The following is a 13,028-nucleotide window of genomic DNA, read 5'->3' on the forward strand; positions in this document are numbered from 1 at the left end:
GTCGGCGACTTCCGATATCCACTTCGTCCTAATATTGAAACAGACTAGTCCAGTTTCGGGATACAGAGGCTCAACCGCCTTCTTTTGGCTGTCTCTTCCACCAGTGCTTGGAAACAAACTCCCAAGCGACCGAAATGTGTCAGGCAATATACGCATATTACAATGCCTGCCAAGAGAACCACTCAACCCGGGAAACAGCGCGTCCGTACTGGTTGCTTGACCTGTCGGAGACGCAGAAGGAAATGTAAGCATACAGAGCCTTTCTTCAGTGGGATTATTACTGACCTGCCCATTCAACAAGGCGACGAACAAAAGCCTTGCTGCGCAAATTGCGAAACAAAAGGATTTACTTGTAAATACCCTTCAAAAGTAACCTTCGTGCCTGCTGTGAATCCGTCGGACGTGCAGTCGAATGGAAACACAATCAGGGTAAGAGCAGTCGAACCAGAGTTGTCGATGAAAGTAACCAACATGGAAATAAATAGTTTATCAATCATACCAACAATGCCCCGTTTGTGTCTCATTCGTCTCGGGGCCGTGATGACTTACAATACACCCCGGCTTCAACACCAGGCCAAAATGATATTTCCCATCCATTGACTCCCCATATCGAGGAGAACAGACGGCATGATGGTTTAACGAACACGAATGATTCTGGCTCGTTGTTGCTGAATCAAAGGAATGCTTCAATTTCTCATAGAAGTGGCGGTGGACTACTTCCAGCTTATACCCTGGATGTTGAAACAGGCTTGCTGCGCCATTTTCGCTACAACATATCTCCCTGCATGGATGTAGGTGACCCTGGATCCTCATTTGGACTGAACTGTATGATCTCCGCTAGGAACAACCGGCCCTTGCTGGCGTCGATTCTTGCGCTTGCTGCTTATCAAAGATCGCTAGTCGTATCTGCTGGGGCTGATGAGGATCTGGCCGACAGTCGCCGATTCCGCAGTGAGGCTGAGAATAGCCTAGCTGTGGAAGAAAACCGCTTTACAAGACGACTCGGATACACCTTTCTGATCATGCAAGACTTCTTCTCCCCCGGTCCATCTCAGTGGCGGAAATTGTCGGATTATCTACTCGGCAGCCTGGCCGATATCATCGTCCAGCCTACTCTTGAAGATGATTTCAAGGAACCCCTATTCTGGATGGCTTTCAAAGTTGGTAAGTGGTCCAGCCGAAATGGCTCTATCCAACAAGCTGATTATTGGTGTTCAAGATCTCGCTGCATCCGTCATCTTCTCCCAACCACCACAGACGCCATCCTTCTCTTTCGTACAAAATTCACAGCCACAGTCGGTCAGAAGCATATACCAACGTGTTCATTTCCTTCTAGGCGAGACTCTCTATTTGATATTCCAAGGACGCGACCCGTCAGACTGCAGGCTTGATGTAGAGCAGGCAGAGCTCCTAGAATCATCACAGGAATCGAGGCCTTTGTCGCGATGGACATATCTATGGACCGAGTGCCAGAAATGGTACAAGGCGCTTCCGGTGCAAGTGCAACCCATTCTAGAGATCCGAGGTCTAGATGCCAAGCAGATTGATCCTTCGACAACCTCTTCTTTTCCAGTCCTAATTTATACTACTCCTCTCGCTCTTGTTGCGAACGCCATTTATCATATTACGTCTCTTCTACTTCTAAATTATAGGCCGCGTTATCTAAAGACCTTGCCAGGGCCTCGGGGCGTCACATCACCTACTTGGCATTCCCAGTCCATCGCTGGCATTGCAACAAGCAATGAATCTGTTGGACAATGGGACCCAATACTGATTGCAGGCCTGTTATTAATCGCAAGAGGAATGACTCACAAATCGCAGCAGTTGGAGTTGCTAGACCAGCTCCGAAGAATAACAGCAATAACTGGGATCAGTTTGGAACAAGAAATAGAATCTATCAAATCAAAAATCCACATGTCACGGCGCGATGAAGACGAAGTTTCGTGATGAAAACGAACCTTTTATATTTTGAAATAACCGATCTACCTCTATTCACTTTTGATCTCATACGCGAAGGGAATGCTTTGCATTGCACCTTGTCGCTGTACACAAACTGCTGACGCAGAATTCGCCTCTCGCACCGCCTGCTCGATTATCATATCAAAATCCTCCAATTTTGCTGAGGATGTTCCGAGAAACCGAGCGAAAGTGACGGCAAAATAACCGACGAAGGTATCTCCGGCTGCTGTGGTGTCTACTACATTCTGCACTGGTACACCTTTCACGATCCCCTTTCGACCGGTGCTAGTCGAGAAATATACCCCTCTAGCCCCAAGTGTGATGAGGACAATCCGGACCCCAGCAACCTCGTGGAAGCCTTTCGCTAATTCTTCCAACATGAATTCATCCTTTTCTAATGTCAGATTAGTGGCGGAAGACCTGTCTCCGAGAATTGACCTCTCCATTTGCGCGGCTTCAGTCTCGTTCATGACGAGAACGCTGGTGCGTGCTAGAGCGCTGAGAGGGACACCTTCTGGAAATACGGGCGCGGGGTTGAAAACAATATGCGTCGAGCACTCTTTATTATTATTAAAATGTTCTAAGAGTCGCAACACGGTCTCTCTTGGAATCTCTCCCTGCAAGATGATTACGTTCGGGGCATCGAGTTGCCGTTGCTGTTGTCTGTCTCGGATAGTAGTAATGATCCTCTGGACATTCCTCATTCCTTCATGGTTTGCACCAGGAACCACCAGTATCCTGTTTTCACCATGAGCCGCATCTTCGACAATAATTGTCGCGGATCCGGTTTGGCTCTCAATCCGCTCGTCAACATCCGTCGTGTCCACACCGGATTTCTCCAACATAGGCTGGATTAGGTTTGGATAATGTCCATCCATAGAGCCTACGGCTCCAATCATGCTTACGGTGACATCTTGTTGACTCTGCAAAGAAGAAGGAGAAGCGAACAACGCTCGACCACAAGCGACGGCTTGATTCGCACCTTTTCCACCAGGGCTCACCGAGAGGCATCTGGCCGTTATTGTTTCTCCAGGGCCGGGACACCGATGCGTAGAGACTGTAAAGTCGACGTTCAATGAGCCGACAACGCATATGTGAGAAGACATTTTGATGTGTATATTGTTCGCTTGATTATGACGGAAGTATATGCGTGTATGTATGGCTGCTCAGAGTGATTATTGCTGGAGTTGAAGGAGAGGAAATTAATGATGAATGATATGTAATAATCGCGAATAAAATTCTTACTTTATCGTTTTGCTACGTATTTATTTAATAGACTCTGTTTTAATGTTGACGAAAGTTCAGTGTGTCCGAATACGGAAACCATAGGCTATGTCTTCCGCAACTTCCGCAAATGGTAAGCCGATGGGGTGTAAACCACAGTCTCTTCCGAATTGGTCTTTCCAGCATTTTATATTCTACTTGATTTATGGATGACGACGGATCAGAGAAGACGGTGGGCGAGCTAGCGGATGGGCTCGCCAGCCACAGGCCCGCGCAGCCCTAATTACCCCAGGCTTATACATATATACATAGTAATTAAACAGGGTTTCATTGACACTAGAAAGAAAGCCAGTGATTCATATATCCATTCGCCAATTGAGAAGTAAATGTGTTAAAATGCCGAGAGCTATTCAGTACCGCCATACAGTAATCACTATGCAGCGTTCAGAGGCAAGCCCTGAGTCCAGCCAAATGCTACTCGAAATACTAATTACATGTACCTTTGCCGATATCCGAATACATGTTAGCATGCTACCCTTACACGAACATACGATTACCTGTAAACTCCATTTATTTTACCCGTTCTATATTCATATTCCAAACGCCGTACATCGACCAGATCCTCACTAAAACCTCTTCAAAAGAGCAGCCACCTTAAACGGCGCTGCCGTCTTACTCGCGATCTCCTCAACAGTTACGTCTTCAGCAACTTCCTTCAGTGTGAGGCCCTCAGTGGGGTGGACGTCAAACACGGCGAGATCAGTGATGATCTTCCAGACACAGAGCGGCCCAGTGAGAGGGAATGTGCAGGCTGCTATCGTTAGAATGAACAGAATAGAGCAGGCTATGGTAGGAACTTACCAGGAAGAATCTTTGGGTTGCCCTTCTTATCCACATGCTCCATGGTCACTACAACCTTGGTCTTGCTCGGGTTTGCGACGAGATCCATGGCACCCCCGATTCCCTTGACTTTTCCGGGGAGCATAAAGTTTGCCAGATCTGTTTTATCAATAATTAGCTTGCATGAAATGGTAAATGGGAGGTAAGACGTACCGCCATACTGGCTGACTTGCAGAGCACCCAGCATGGTAAGATCGATACGACCCGAGCGGATCATGCCGAAGCTTTCGTGAGAACCAAAGACAGATGCGCCGTTAGCCAAAGTCACGGTTTCCTTGCCAGGGTTGATCAAGTCAGGATCTTCCTCGCCGGGTTGCGGGTAGCCGCCGAGTCCCAGAATACCGTTTTCAGACTGCAGGATGACTTCAATGCCCTCTGGGAGAAAGGCCGGGGCGACGAGAGGCATGCCAATTCCTAGGTTGACATACATGCCGTCCTCGAATTCCTTGGCAGCGCGCTTGACAATACGCTCGCGTCTGGCAGCAGCATCACCGGAGCCTAATCGATATATAATCAGATACAGCTTTTCAACGATGGCTCGCTCAATCGAATCGTTAGACTTACCAGCTTTCAGCAAATCATTAGGGTCTTTAGCAAACGTGAGTTTCTCAATCTTCTTCTCCTCCGTGCTTTTAATAACCTTGCTCACATAGACACCCTGCAAGTGAATTTCCTCAGGCGAGAGCTGGCCCACTTCAACAATCTCATCGGCTTCAACAAAGGTAACCTTGGCATTCTTTGCCATTGCCTCATTGAAGTTGTTCTGCGCTTTACGGAACTGGCAGTTTCCAAATTTGTCAGCCTTGGCCACGCGAACGAATGCATAATCGGCAAAGTATGATTCCTCGAGGACGTAGTTCTTGCCATTGAATTCGCGGGTTTCCTTGGGCTTGGACTTTTCGGCTACTGTGCCGTCCTTGTTGTAGCGCACGGGCAATTCGCCGGTTTGAACTGCCCCATGTTAGCTTTCTAAACTACGTTTTGTGTATTACACTGATATTCGTACCGATTGTTCCATATGCAGCGGGGGTATAGAAAGCAGGGACACCAGCGGCACCAGCAGCGCATTTTTCCGCGATTGTGCCTTGCGGAGTAAGTTCAAGGGCAAGGTCGCCCTCGAGGTACATTTTCTCAAAAACTTTATTCTCGCCAATGAACGACGCAATCATCTTGCTAATCTGTCGCGATTCCAGAAGTTGCCCTATTTTGGTCAGTTCCTGAAATTGTATCTACGAAGACATGTTATGTTAATCAGTACTCACCCAAACCCACACCAGGCATGCCAGCGTTGTTGGAGACGACTGTAAAGTCCTTAAGCTCAGGACGATCGCGGACAGCATTAATCAACGAGCTGGGCACGCCGGAGAAACCGAATCCGCCGACAAGAATCATAGACGAGCCTTCCAAGTCTTTGATAGCTTCCTGGGCGCTTGGTGCGATCTTGTTGATGGCTCGCCGTGAGGCCGACGACGAGAAGTCGCGCCGCCATAGCGGACGGAACAATGAAGGGCCAGGGGTCTTGACCTTCATTGTTGATTATTAGAGAGTCTCGTTAGAAGAAATAAGAAAGAAGAAAGAAGAAAAAGAGAGCAAGGAAGAAATAGTAGATCGACTGTTAACCGGGTGAATAGTAGACCGATGGTGCGGTATCCGACACTTTTCGGCTGTGGTGTCGGCTAAGGGACAACAGCTATTATCCGCTGCAACCAACGCTCATATAGTGAGCAATTGTTGCCATTATCAGTAATTTTATAGACGGATAATCTCGACTTTCAGCTGCAACTAATTACATACTAACACTACAAAAAGGTACACCCACACTGGTACCCTGTATTCCCGCTATACCCGTACTGCCCCCGCAACCAATTCTACTTTGTGGAGTTAATATTGCTAAGGCTGTATCATCATGTAATCTGTTCAAAAGATTATTTTTATTATTTTCATCACCTTAATTATGAGTTCTCGAGAGATATTTTAGAGCCCATACCATAATTGATGCATTGGCAACCTCAGACATGGCCTTCCTAATTAGGGTTTATTTCCCGTTCGGGTTGTGAATAGATGCCTCAGTAAGCACAAATGCAGCGCCTGCCGCTCGCAGGCTTTTTCAATAATGGTTTCCTATATAGCTGTTAAACTTCTTGTGTATTAGCCATCGTTATTGACGGTAGTGAATATATCAAATTGATAATTTAAAGGGGCTGTCCAGAGAGAAATAGACGTGATCAGATTTATTAAATCTGATCAAGCACATTTAAAGTCGCCATGAAATTGGATAAGCTGGGAGCTTGCGATGTCACAGTAAATTTCTTCACTATGAAAGGTATCCTCATTCTAGAAGGATATATAAATGCAAAGTTGTCGTCTATCCAAGAATGACGATCATTGAAGCCCAAACCACCAGGAATGTCATTGTCTCAGTATTATTTTCCACCACCTGCGGGATAAGGAACATAATCATCATATTTTCTCCCAATTGACCCATCCGCTTCCTCAAACGCCCGATCACCAAATAAATAGCGCCATGCCAGATCGCCAATTCACCTGCCCACTCATAGAAGCGTACAAGTTTGCCGATAGCTAGAATCCCATTCGACCATCTGCGACTAGGTGATTAAGTATAGACGCGGGTTTGATATATTTTATATTATTAAACAAGACACCACAAAGATATTTAGGACATATCTCAATAGACAATTACTCACCCTGTTCTTCAAATGTTTGCATCGCCAGGGGAACTTTTGCACGATCTTTCGGAGAGACAACTGAGCCAGATTGAAATAGAGCTCCAATTCATCGCAAACGAACGGATCATCTAAATGAACCCGCCGAAAATGCCTTTTGAATTGAGCTAGGGCTGTTGTAAAGGGCCGCTATCGGGAAATGAAATCGCTTTCCGGTTAGCGTCATGATTGCGTTTGCGGGTCAAATCGTCACCTTGAAGACTCTTTCGACATTCAATTGCACGAATTGTAGCTGGTTTTGTCGAACTTGTAAACGTTGGTTGGAGAATGCCACCGTAGAGGTTGAGATTAATGACAAGTGTGCTTGAAACTTGCAGGCTTTCCCAGCCAAGCAGATCACAAATCCATTGCAGATAATGGGGGAAATCCAGTCCGCAGTTATTCCATTGTACATCGAGAGTTTGTGTTTATGCGGAATGTTCGGGAAACACTCAAGTTCTGGTGGCTCGTCGATATCGAACGGTAATCCAGGGAAGATAAAGAACCACGAGCCATGGCCAGTTCACTCATCCTCAAGGAAGGATCCTGCTTTCCGCCACACTTCGTCTCGTTGAGAGTCGTACTCGGCATTAGTTCAGCCACCCTAACATGCTACCATTTTTTATGGAGTTACGTGTCGAGATAAGTGGTTTGTTGATGCATGTCATTCTCGTATTGACTAGCTATGGGTAGTAACCAATAAACCTTAATTCAGTGCAGCGTTGAAGTTGATACGCTCGTTACGGCTCAGTGATCCGCCCTCCGCGAGTCTGCCGATCGTTAGCTGAGTGTTAACCAATGGTCGGTATTGTTGTCGAGCGGTGGCTCCTTTACTCCAATAAGGCGCAGGATGTGATATAGAATAGGCGCTTTAGGTCCACAATGGATGCCGCGTCAACGTTATCTCTCATGTATTCATAGACATATCTGTATCGTAGGTTGGATTTGGTGTAGAAAGCAAATGGATATTGATTATCAGCTTCGATGTCTGATCTAAAGCTTTCGGCTAGCTTAGGGACGATATAACATCCTAATGAAAATCAGTGCTAGCAAGTCTCTTTTCCAGTTATAATGCCAGTCATTGGATCCTTTATACATTGCACGGTTCTCAGGTCGCCAATAAGTGGCCAGCAAGGATAATCGAATTTTGAGGCTGCTTTCTCGTTAGTCATTTTCAGGACGAGGAATTGAAAGCACTGTGAATAGTCAATGCGTCCTGGTAATCCTAGGATTTCGATAGTTGTCTTTCCAGCTCACTTTGTAAATTAGGCCTTTTTTTCTTTGTTTACATGCAACAATCCTTCTCACATGCCATTCGAGATGGATTCTTGTCTCTGTTGATCTGATTTGTTTGGTAGTTGAACTGTTACGCTTGGAGGTAGTTTTGCAGCAAGCTGTCCCAGACACTGTTCGCCCTTGTAGCATCGCATTGCTGTTTCATTGCGGACTGATTTCCCGCAAACTTCTCATTCTCCAAGACAACTCCTCTATAACTTTAGTTCCTTATGTGACCATGACATTTTGAAGACTGTCCACGCATAGTTTAACGAAAAGAGCCTCTCATAATTGTTACATAGATTCTCCAATATGCTCTTGAATTTCTGTTGATCGAAACTCTCGACTGTAATAGCTTTCACCTTCAGTCCTTCTCTGAAACCGTAGAGAATGGCGTGCACTGTAAGGGTGAATCCGACGGAGGCAGCGAACTTGATTAGTTCATAATCGTATACATCTGGTCGCGGGTTGTGTTTGTGAAGACATGTACCCTTCTTGATCAAAAACTCGACTATCTTGATGTCTTCCTGCTATATCAACTAAAAGTGGTGTACTCATAACGACATTTGTAGATCCCATATACATGAGCTTCGTCATAGGGTGTGAAACTTGAACCAATTTTCGGAAGAATTTCTTTTTGACGAAACGACGTTTATTGCCTTTTTTTGGTCTATAATAACTGCTGCCAAAAGAAGCGAGGGTAGTAACTGTATTCTGCCCTAGGAACCGACAATCACTGGAGAGCTGGCGCTCGACCTGTTGAGTTCCATTATTGTCGGATGCATAGGTGTCGTAGGATACATAGAGCCACTTTAAACTGCAATTCCGAAAACGCGTCAATCTCCAGCGCCGGAGATATTTTGAATGGAAATTCGGGAGAAATGAAGACACAAAACACGTCTTTGAGGAAATGCCAGAATTGGCCTTTGACGACTACGTTTCCGTTTTCATCGATGATCTTCCCGACAGGTAAACCGTCTGGGTTATGCCAACCCTCAGTTTCCTTCCAAGAACGTGGAAGTAGGGGTTGCGAGAGAGGATTCCTCATCTAGGGTGTGTCATTCGAGTGCATGCCCTATTAATAGATAGCGATAGCTTTCTCAATGACGAGTTAACGAATACCTGGAGTAGCAGTCAAGATTCATTTAACCCCAGCAATCATCTTCAGGTCCGCAACCTGTCCAGTGGACTCAGTATTCAATTAGTAGACTTAATCTACGGCCTCCTCAGAATAGCCGGCTTCGACCGTTGATGTCGGCCATTTCGTCGATTGAACTTTTCTCAATCAGCAGCCGTCAGACTAGTGAATCGAGCTTGTCTTCATTTTCCGATATTTGCTAAGTGTTGCAGGATTTATTGGCGATACCCATGACCATGCCACGTTGATCGCGATACTAGTTTGTAAAATTGTCCTTGTGATCATACTTCGGCATGCTTAATCAAGGCTGGAGCTTATTGGCTAAGATTGGCTCTCTGCTTTTGGTCTTGCTCTAGTGATTGTAGTGGCATTGATATGCTTGTATGCCATTGCGGTCGGTTGTACGATCCAGCTCCCAGAGGAGCACGAAGTCATAAACAGTGTGAAAAACGTTCGAGGTAATCGTTTCGGTCGATATACGATGACTAGATTCTTGCTACATCCCTCCCCCCTTATCATGGTTGTTCCAAGATACTTGAACTTGCGATCAGTTGGGCCGTCGGAATATGTGTCGTGGTTTGAAATTGGCGTAACTCATTCGAAATTTGGAAGAGTATGGATAGGATCATGCCAATCTCGAAATAGAGATTGTAATCTTCAACCGGTTTATGAGCGCAAGCTTCTAACGTACCGCGCGGCACGCCGTTTGTCTGCCGGAGACGATCGTGGATGTCATGAACTAGTGGCAAAGCTCGACTAGGATATAAGGGAAGTCCCTACGGGGGACACCGAGTGATCCTGCGATTCTTCCGACCGCAGATGTCTGCGTCAACCCTTTGATGTAGGCCTTCGCATCAGCCTGGTATTGAATATACTCGGCCGTCAACATGTCACACTGGATCTCGCGGCGGATGGCGATTAGAATATTATCCCCGATTCTGGGACCAGTCCAGAGTGGGATGCGGGAAGAAATCCTTCACTTCGTGGCGCATAGCTCGTGAATTTGGCGCAGTGCGAGAGCAAGCGATTCGGGTTTCTTCTTGATGTAATCACTGTTCCAGATCCAGAGATCGAGGGTTTGCAACATGACCATATGATCCTCCAGCTGAAAGGAGTGTTCATCGAGAGAGCCGCCCAAGATGCCTTGGTCGTACGTGAGCGCCAGGATGGGAATGGCGTTGGCCAACGTAGTGGCGATCTGTCGCATATTGAAGCTGTTTCGGAGCATGTACAGGTACACCTTGACGATCTATTCCTGCCCAAAACGCCGAAGTCTCCCGGAGACAACGGAAATTGATCTATTGGTGTCCCAATGACACCGACCAAAAAGGCAAAAGAGTCCAGACACACATGGTCTCGGTGGTGGTCGGGGAAGGGGGGTTGAGCGAGCGCGGCGGACCCTCAGCTACCATAAACTTCTTCAAAGAGTCGGTTCTATGTCGCTCCCCCTTAAAAGAATCTGACACATATATTTGCATAACAAGTCTACAGCCTCATCCCTGCACGGTTCATCAAGGCCAATAGTGATACCACTATCTGAAGTACAGTAAACACTGATCAGGAAGCGGTTTTCTCATCACTAGTTTTGAGATCACTGGCACGCAGTCCTTTCACGTGGGCAGCCAGGAATTCCACTGAAAGTGGGAAAGATGAATCATCGTCAGGATTGTCTGATGGGTCTGAAATAATGTCGAACTTCAATCTAGGGATATCCTTGCAACAGGGGCAAGGGCTGTCGGAGGCACCGGGACACTCGAGGCCGGGTTCGCCGGCCGGGAGGCCGACGTTGAAGAGGAGGATGAAGATGAGTACAATGATGGCGATGATTTTTCCGTGCCGCTGACCTCCAAATGTCACAAGTCGAGTTTTCTGACAGCCCCCTCCGCGCTCAAGAAAGCTAAGTTTCCATTTTGATCAATATACCTTCGAAGCTTGGAGGAAAAGTATTGATTAGTAAACGTAGTAGAGTAGCTGTGTGAGAAGTCGTGTAGCATTATGAGATTTGAGAGTTATGGAGGCGTTATGTTCCGTTTTAAGAGTGTCGAAATCAAATTTCCGCTTCAGACTCCTTCAGGTCTTTCTCCACCTAAAGGGCATTGTCGCTTAATGGCCATTTTACCTTAGGGTCGACATCTGTAAACACCTTCTCATCATTATGGATGAGAAGGAGCAGGGATCTTTTGACATTATAATATGGTCATGGTCACATCGTTCTTGTATATTCCAGGTATGCTGGGGACTTTGGGTCGCCAGAACTGTGTAGAGCCTTAATTGGCCATTACTATTCAGGTTTATTCACGTGCCATGTATTCCGTCCTGTCTTGATGATAGAGAAACATCAGTTCCCTAAAATACGGGAGTATTTTAGAGAAAGCTTTCAGTTGGGCTTTCATTGGATGGTCAATTGCTGTCCTCCGGGCGTAGGCTTTGCGAGGCTGACCGGCCACAGGTGAGGGTTTTAAAAGGGTTGGTTTAAGCTGCTGTAACGGTTTCACCACAGAAGCATAGAAAGAATATGGTTTCAGAACCAGCCGGTGGCTCCAAGCCAGTGCTCTAACTGCTGTAGCTTCCTAGGAAAAGATAGCTCGACAATGGTTGCCGCACGTTCTTGCGGCGTGCTGAGATCAAGCGAATTCACCCGCCGGCAAAGGAGATTGACGGATGGAAATCCAATAAATGCTTTGACTGGACTAAAATATGTATTGCGTTCTTCAAGCACTTCGAGAATGGTAGACAAATGCCGGACGTGCTCTTGTAAAGTCCCACTGGCAATAACAATATCATCAATGCACACTTTTTGATAGTCTTGCGACTTCGACTTTGAAGGTTTTGTAATCCCACTGTGATTTTCAAGGTAGACGGCGGTATTATGGAAATGCTTCATGGTAGTTGCGTATTCCTCCTAGAAGGTCTTAAAACTAATCGTGGTTAGATGTGATAAAGGATTTAACATGTTGGAAAATACCTTGACATTTCCTTTTTTTTGGTCTTTGGCTAGCTTGCATAACAGAACTCGTGCTGTATGGTAGCTAACATGACTTGTTTGAGCTCACAGTATTGCCAATTCATGCGTATAACGTCGATTTGAACTGCTGGAGGTCTGATTCTGTTGAAAGTTCGCATTTTGCCGCGAGCGTTCCATAAGTTGATTTTTTGATCCATCCAACACATTAAAGGCTTGAATAAGTACTAGGTGATTTGAGCAGTGTTAGATTGTTCATCCTCACAGCTGATGTGACGTTTCAGAAAGATATTAGCAAAGCAGATACCTTGAACCACTTTTTGAAGGTCTTCAGGAAAAGTGAGACTATGGAATTGGAAAAGGCTGAAACCATCTAAGTGGCATCAGACAATTTGCCCAACTTATACCAGGATTTCGAGTGCATCTGCAGTTGGTTTTGAGAAAACGGGGGGAGAGGGAAAGATTTCCGGGCAAGGTGATTTCTTTGTGCCCCGGTCAAGCAACTATCGTATGACCTCGTTTGCTTTGATACAAAGAATATTAGACGCCGACAGTATGTAGGTAACACGGTATATGCAAAGACTCTTTTGTACAAAGGCTGATGTTGCCTGCTGTCATCTCCGGTCCATAATATTTCCTAAAATGGAGCGGCATCCACACGCAGGGCGTCGAAGATAAAGGAATTGCAGGCGGGTTAAAGAGATATTGAGGATTCATACCGCCATGTGGATCACCGTATCACATGAGTGAACAGGTTTTTGGGGCAGCCTAGCCGAGGCAACGTGGATGAGGGTGTAGTAGAATGTGAATTCCTCTTATTTAGGAATACATGTTTTTTATCCTCCAT

The 13,028-nt window shown here is 46.0% G+C and overlaps 4 protein-coding genes across 4 annotated transcripts; 1 reads left to right on the top strand and 3 right to left on the bottom strand.

Moving 5' to 3' along the window:
• Positions 1-162: 162 nt before the first annotated feature.
• On the top strand, positions 163-1,947 carry BGW36DRAFT_425289 (uncharacterized protein; the record flags this gene model as incomplete). Its single annotated transcript, XM_046220100.1, has 4 exons — positions 163-244; positions 302-429; positions 486-1,164; positions 1,220-1,947. 4 exons carry the CDS (start codon positions 163-165, stop codon positions 1,945-1,947), a joined length of 1,617 nt encoding a protein of 538 aa, XP_046074171.1.
• Positions 1,948-1,988: 41 nt separating this feature from the next.
• On the bottom strand, positions 1,989-3,065 carry BGW36DRAFT_395557 (ribokinase; the record flags this gene model as incomplete). The annotated part of the gene is made up of 1 exon (XM_046218054.1): positions 1,989-3,065. One exon carries the CDS (start codon positions 3,063-3,065, stop codon positions 1,989-1,991), a length of 1,077 nt encoding a protein of 358 aa, XP_046074172.1.
• Positions 3,066-3,657: 592 nt separating this feature from the next.
• On the bottom strand, positions 3,658-5,613 carry BGW36DRAFT_459636 (putative coenzyme A transferase; the record flags this gene model as incomplete). Its single annotated transcript, XM_046222054.1, has 6 exons — positions 3,658-3,994; positions 4,045-4,182; positions 4,237-4,581; positions 4,648-5,034; positions 5,090-5,284; positions 5,346-5,613. The coding sequence occupies 6 exons, from the start codon at positions 5,611-5,613 to the stop codon at positions 3,810-3,812; spliced, it is 1,518 nt and encodes a 505-aa protein (XP_046074173.1). The 3' UTR covers positions 3,658-3,809.
• Positions 5,614-11,740: 6,127 nt separating this feature from the next.
• BGW36DRAFT_357129 (uncharacterized protein) lies at positions 11,741-12,103 on the bottom strand (the record flags this gene model as incomplete). The annotated part of the gene is made up of 1 exon (XM_046213851.1): positions 11,741-12,103. The coding sequence occupies one exon, from the start codon at positions 12,101-12,103 to the stop codon at positions 11,741-11,743; it is 363 nt and encodes a 120-aa protein (XP_046074174.1).
• Between the last annotated feature and the right edge of the window lie 925 nt (positions 12,104-13,028).

The sequence above is a fragment of the Talaromyces proteolyticus genome, assembly GCF_021365285.1.
Source record: "Talaromyces proteolyticus strain PMI_201 chromosome Unknown BGW36scaffold_4, whole genome shotgun sequence".
Taxonomy (NCBI): domain Eukaryota; kingdom Fungi; phylum Ascomycota; class Eurotiomycetes; order Eurotiales; family Trichocomaceae; genus Talaromyces; species Talaromyces proteolyticus.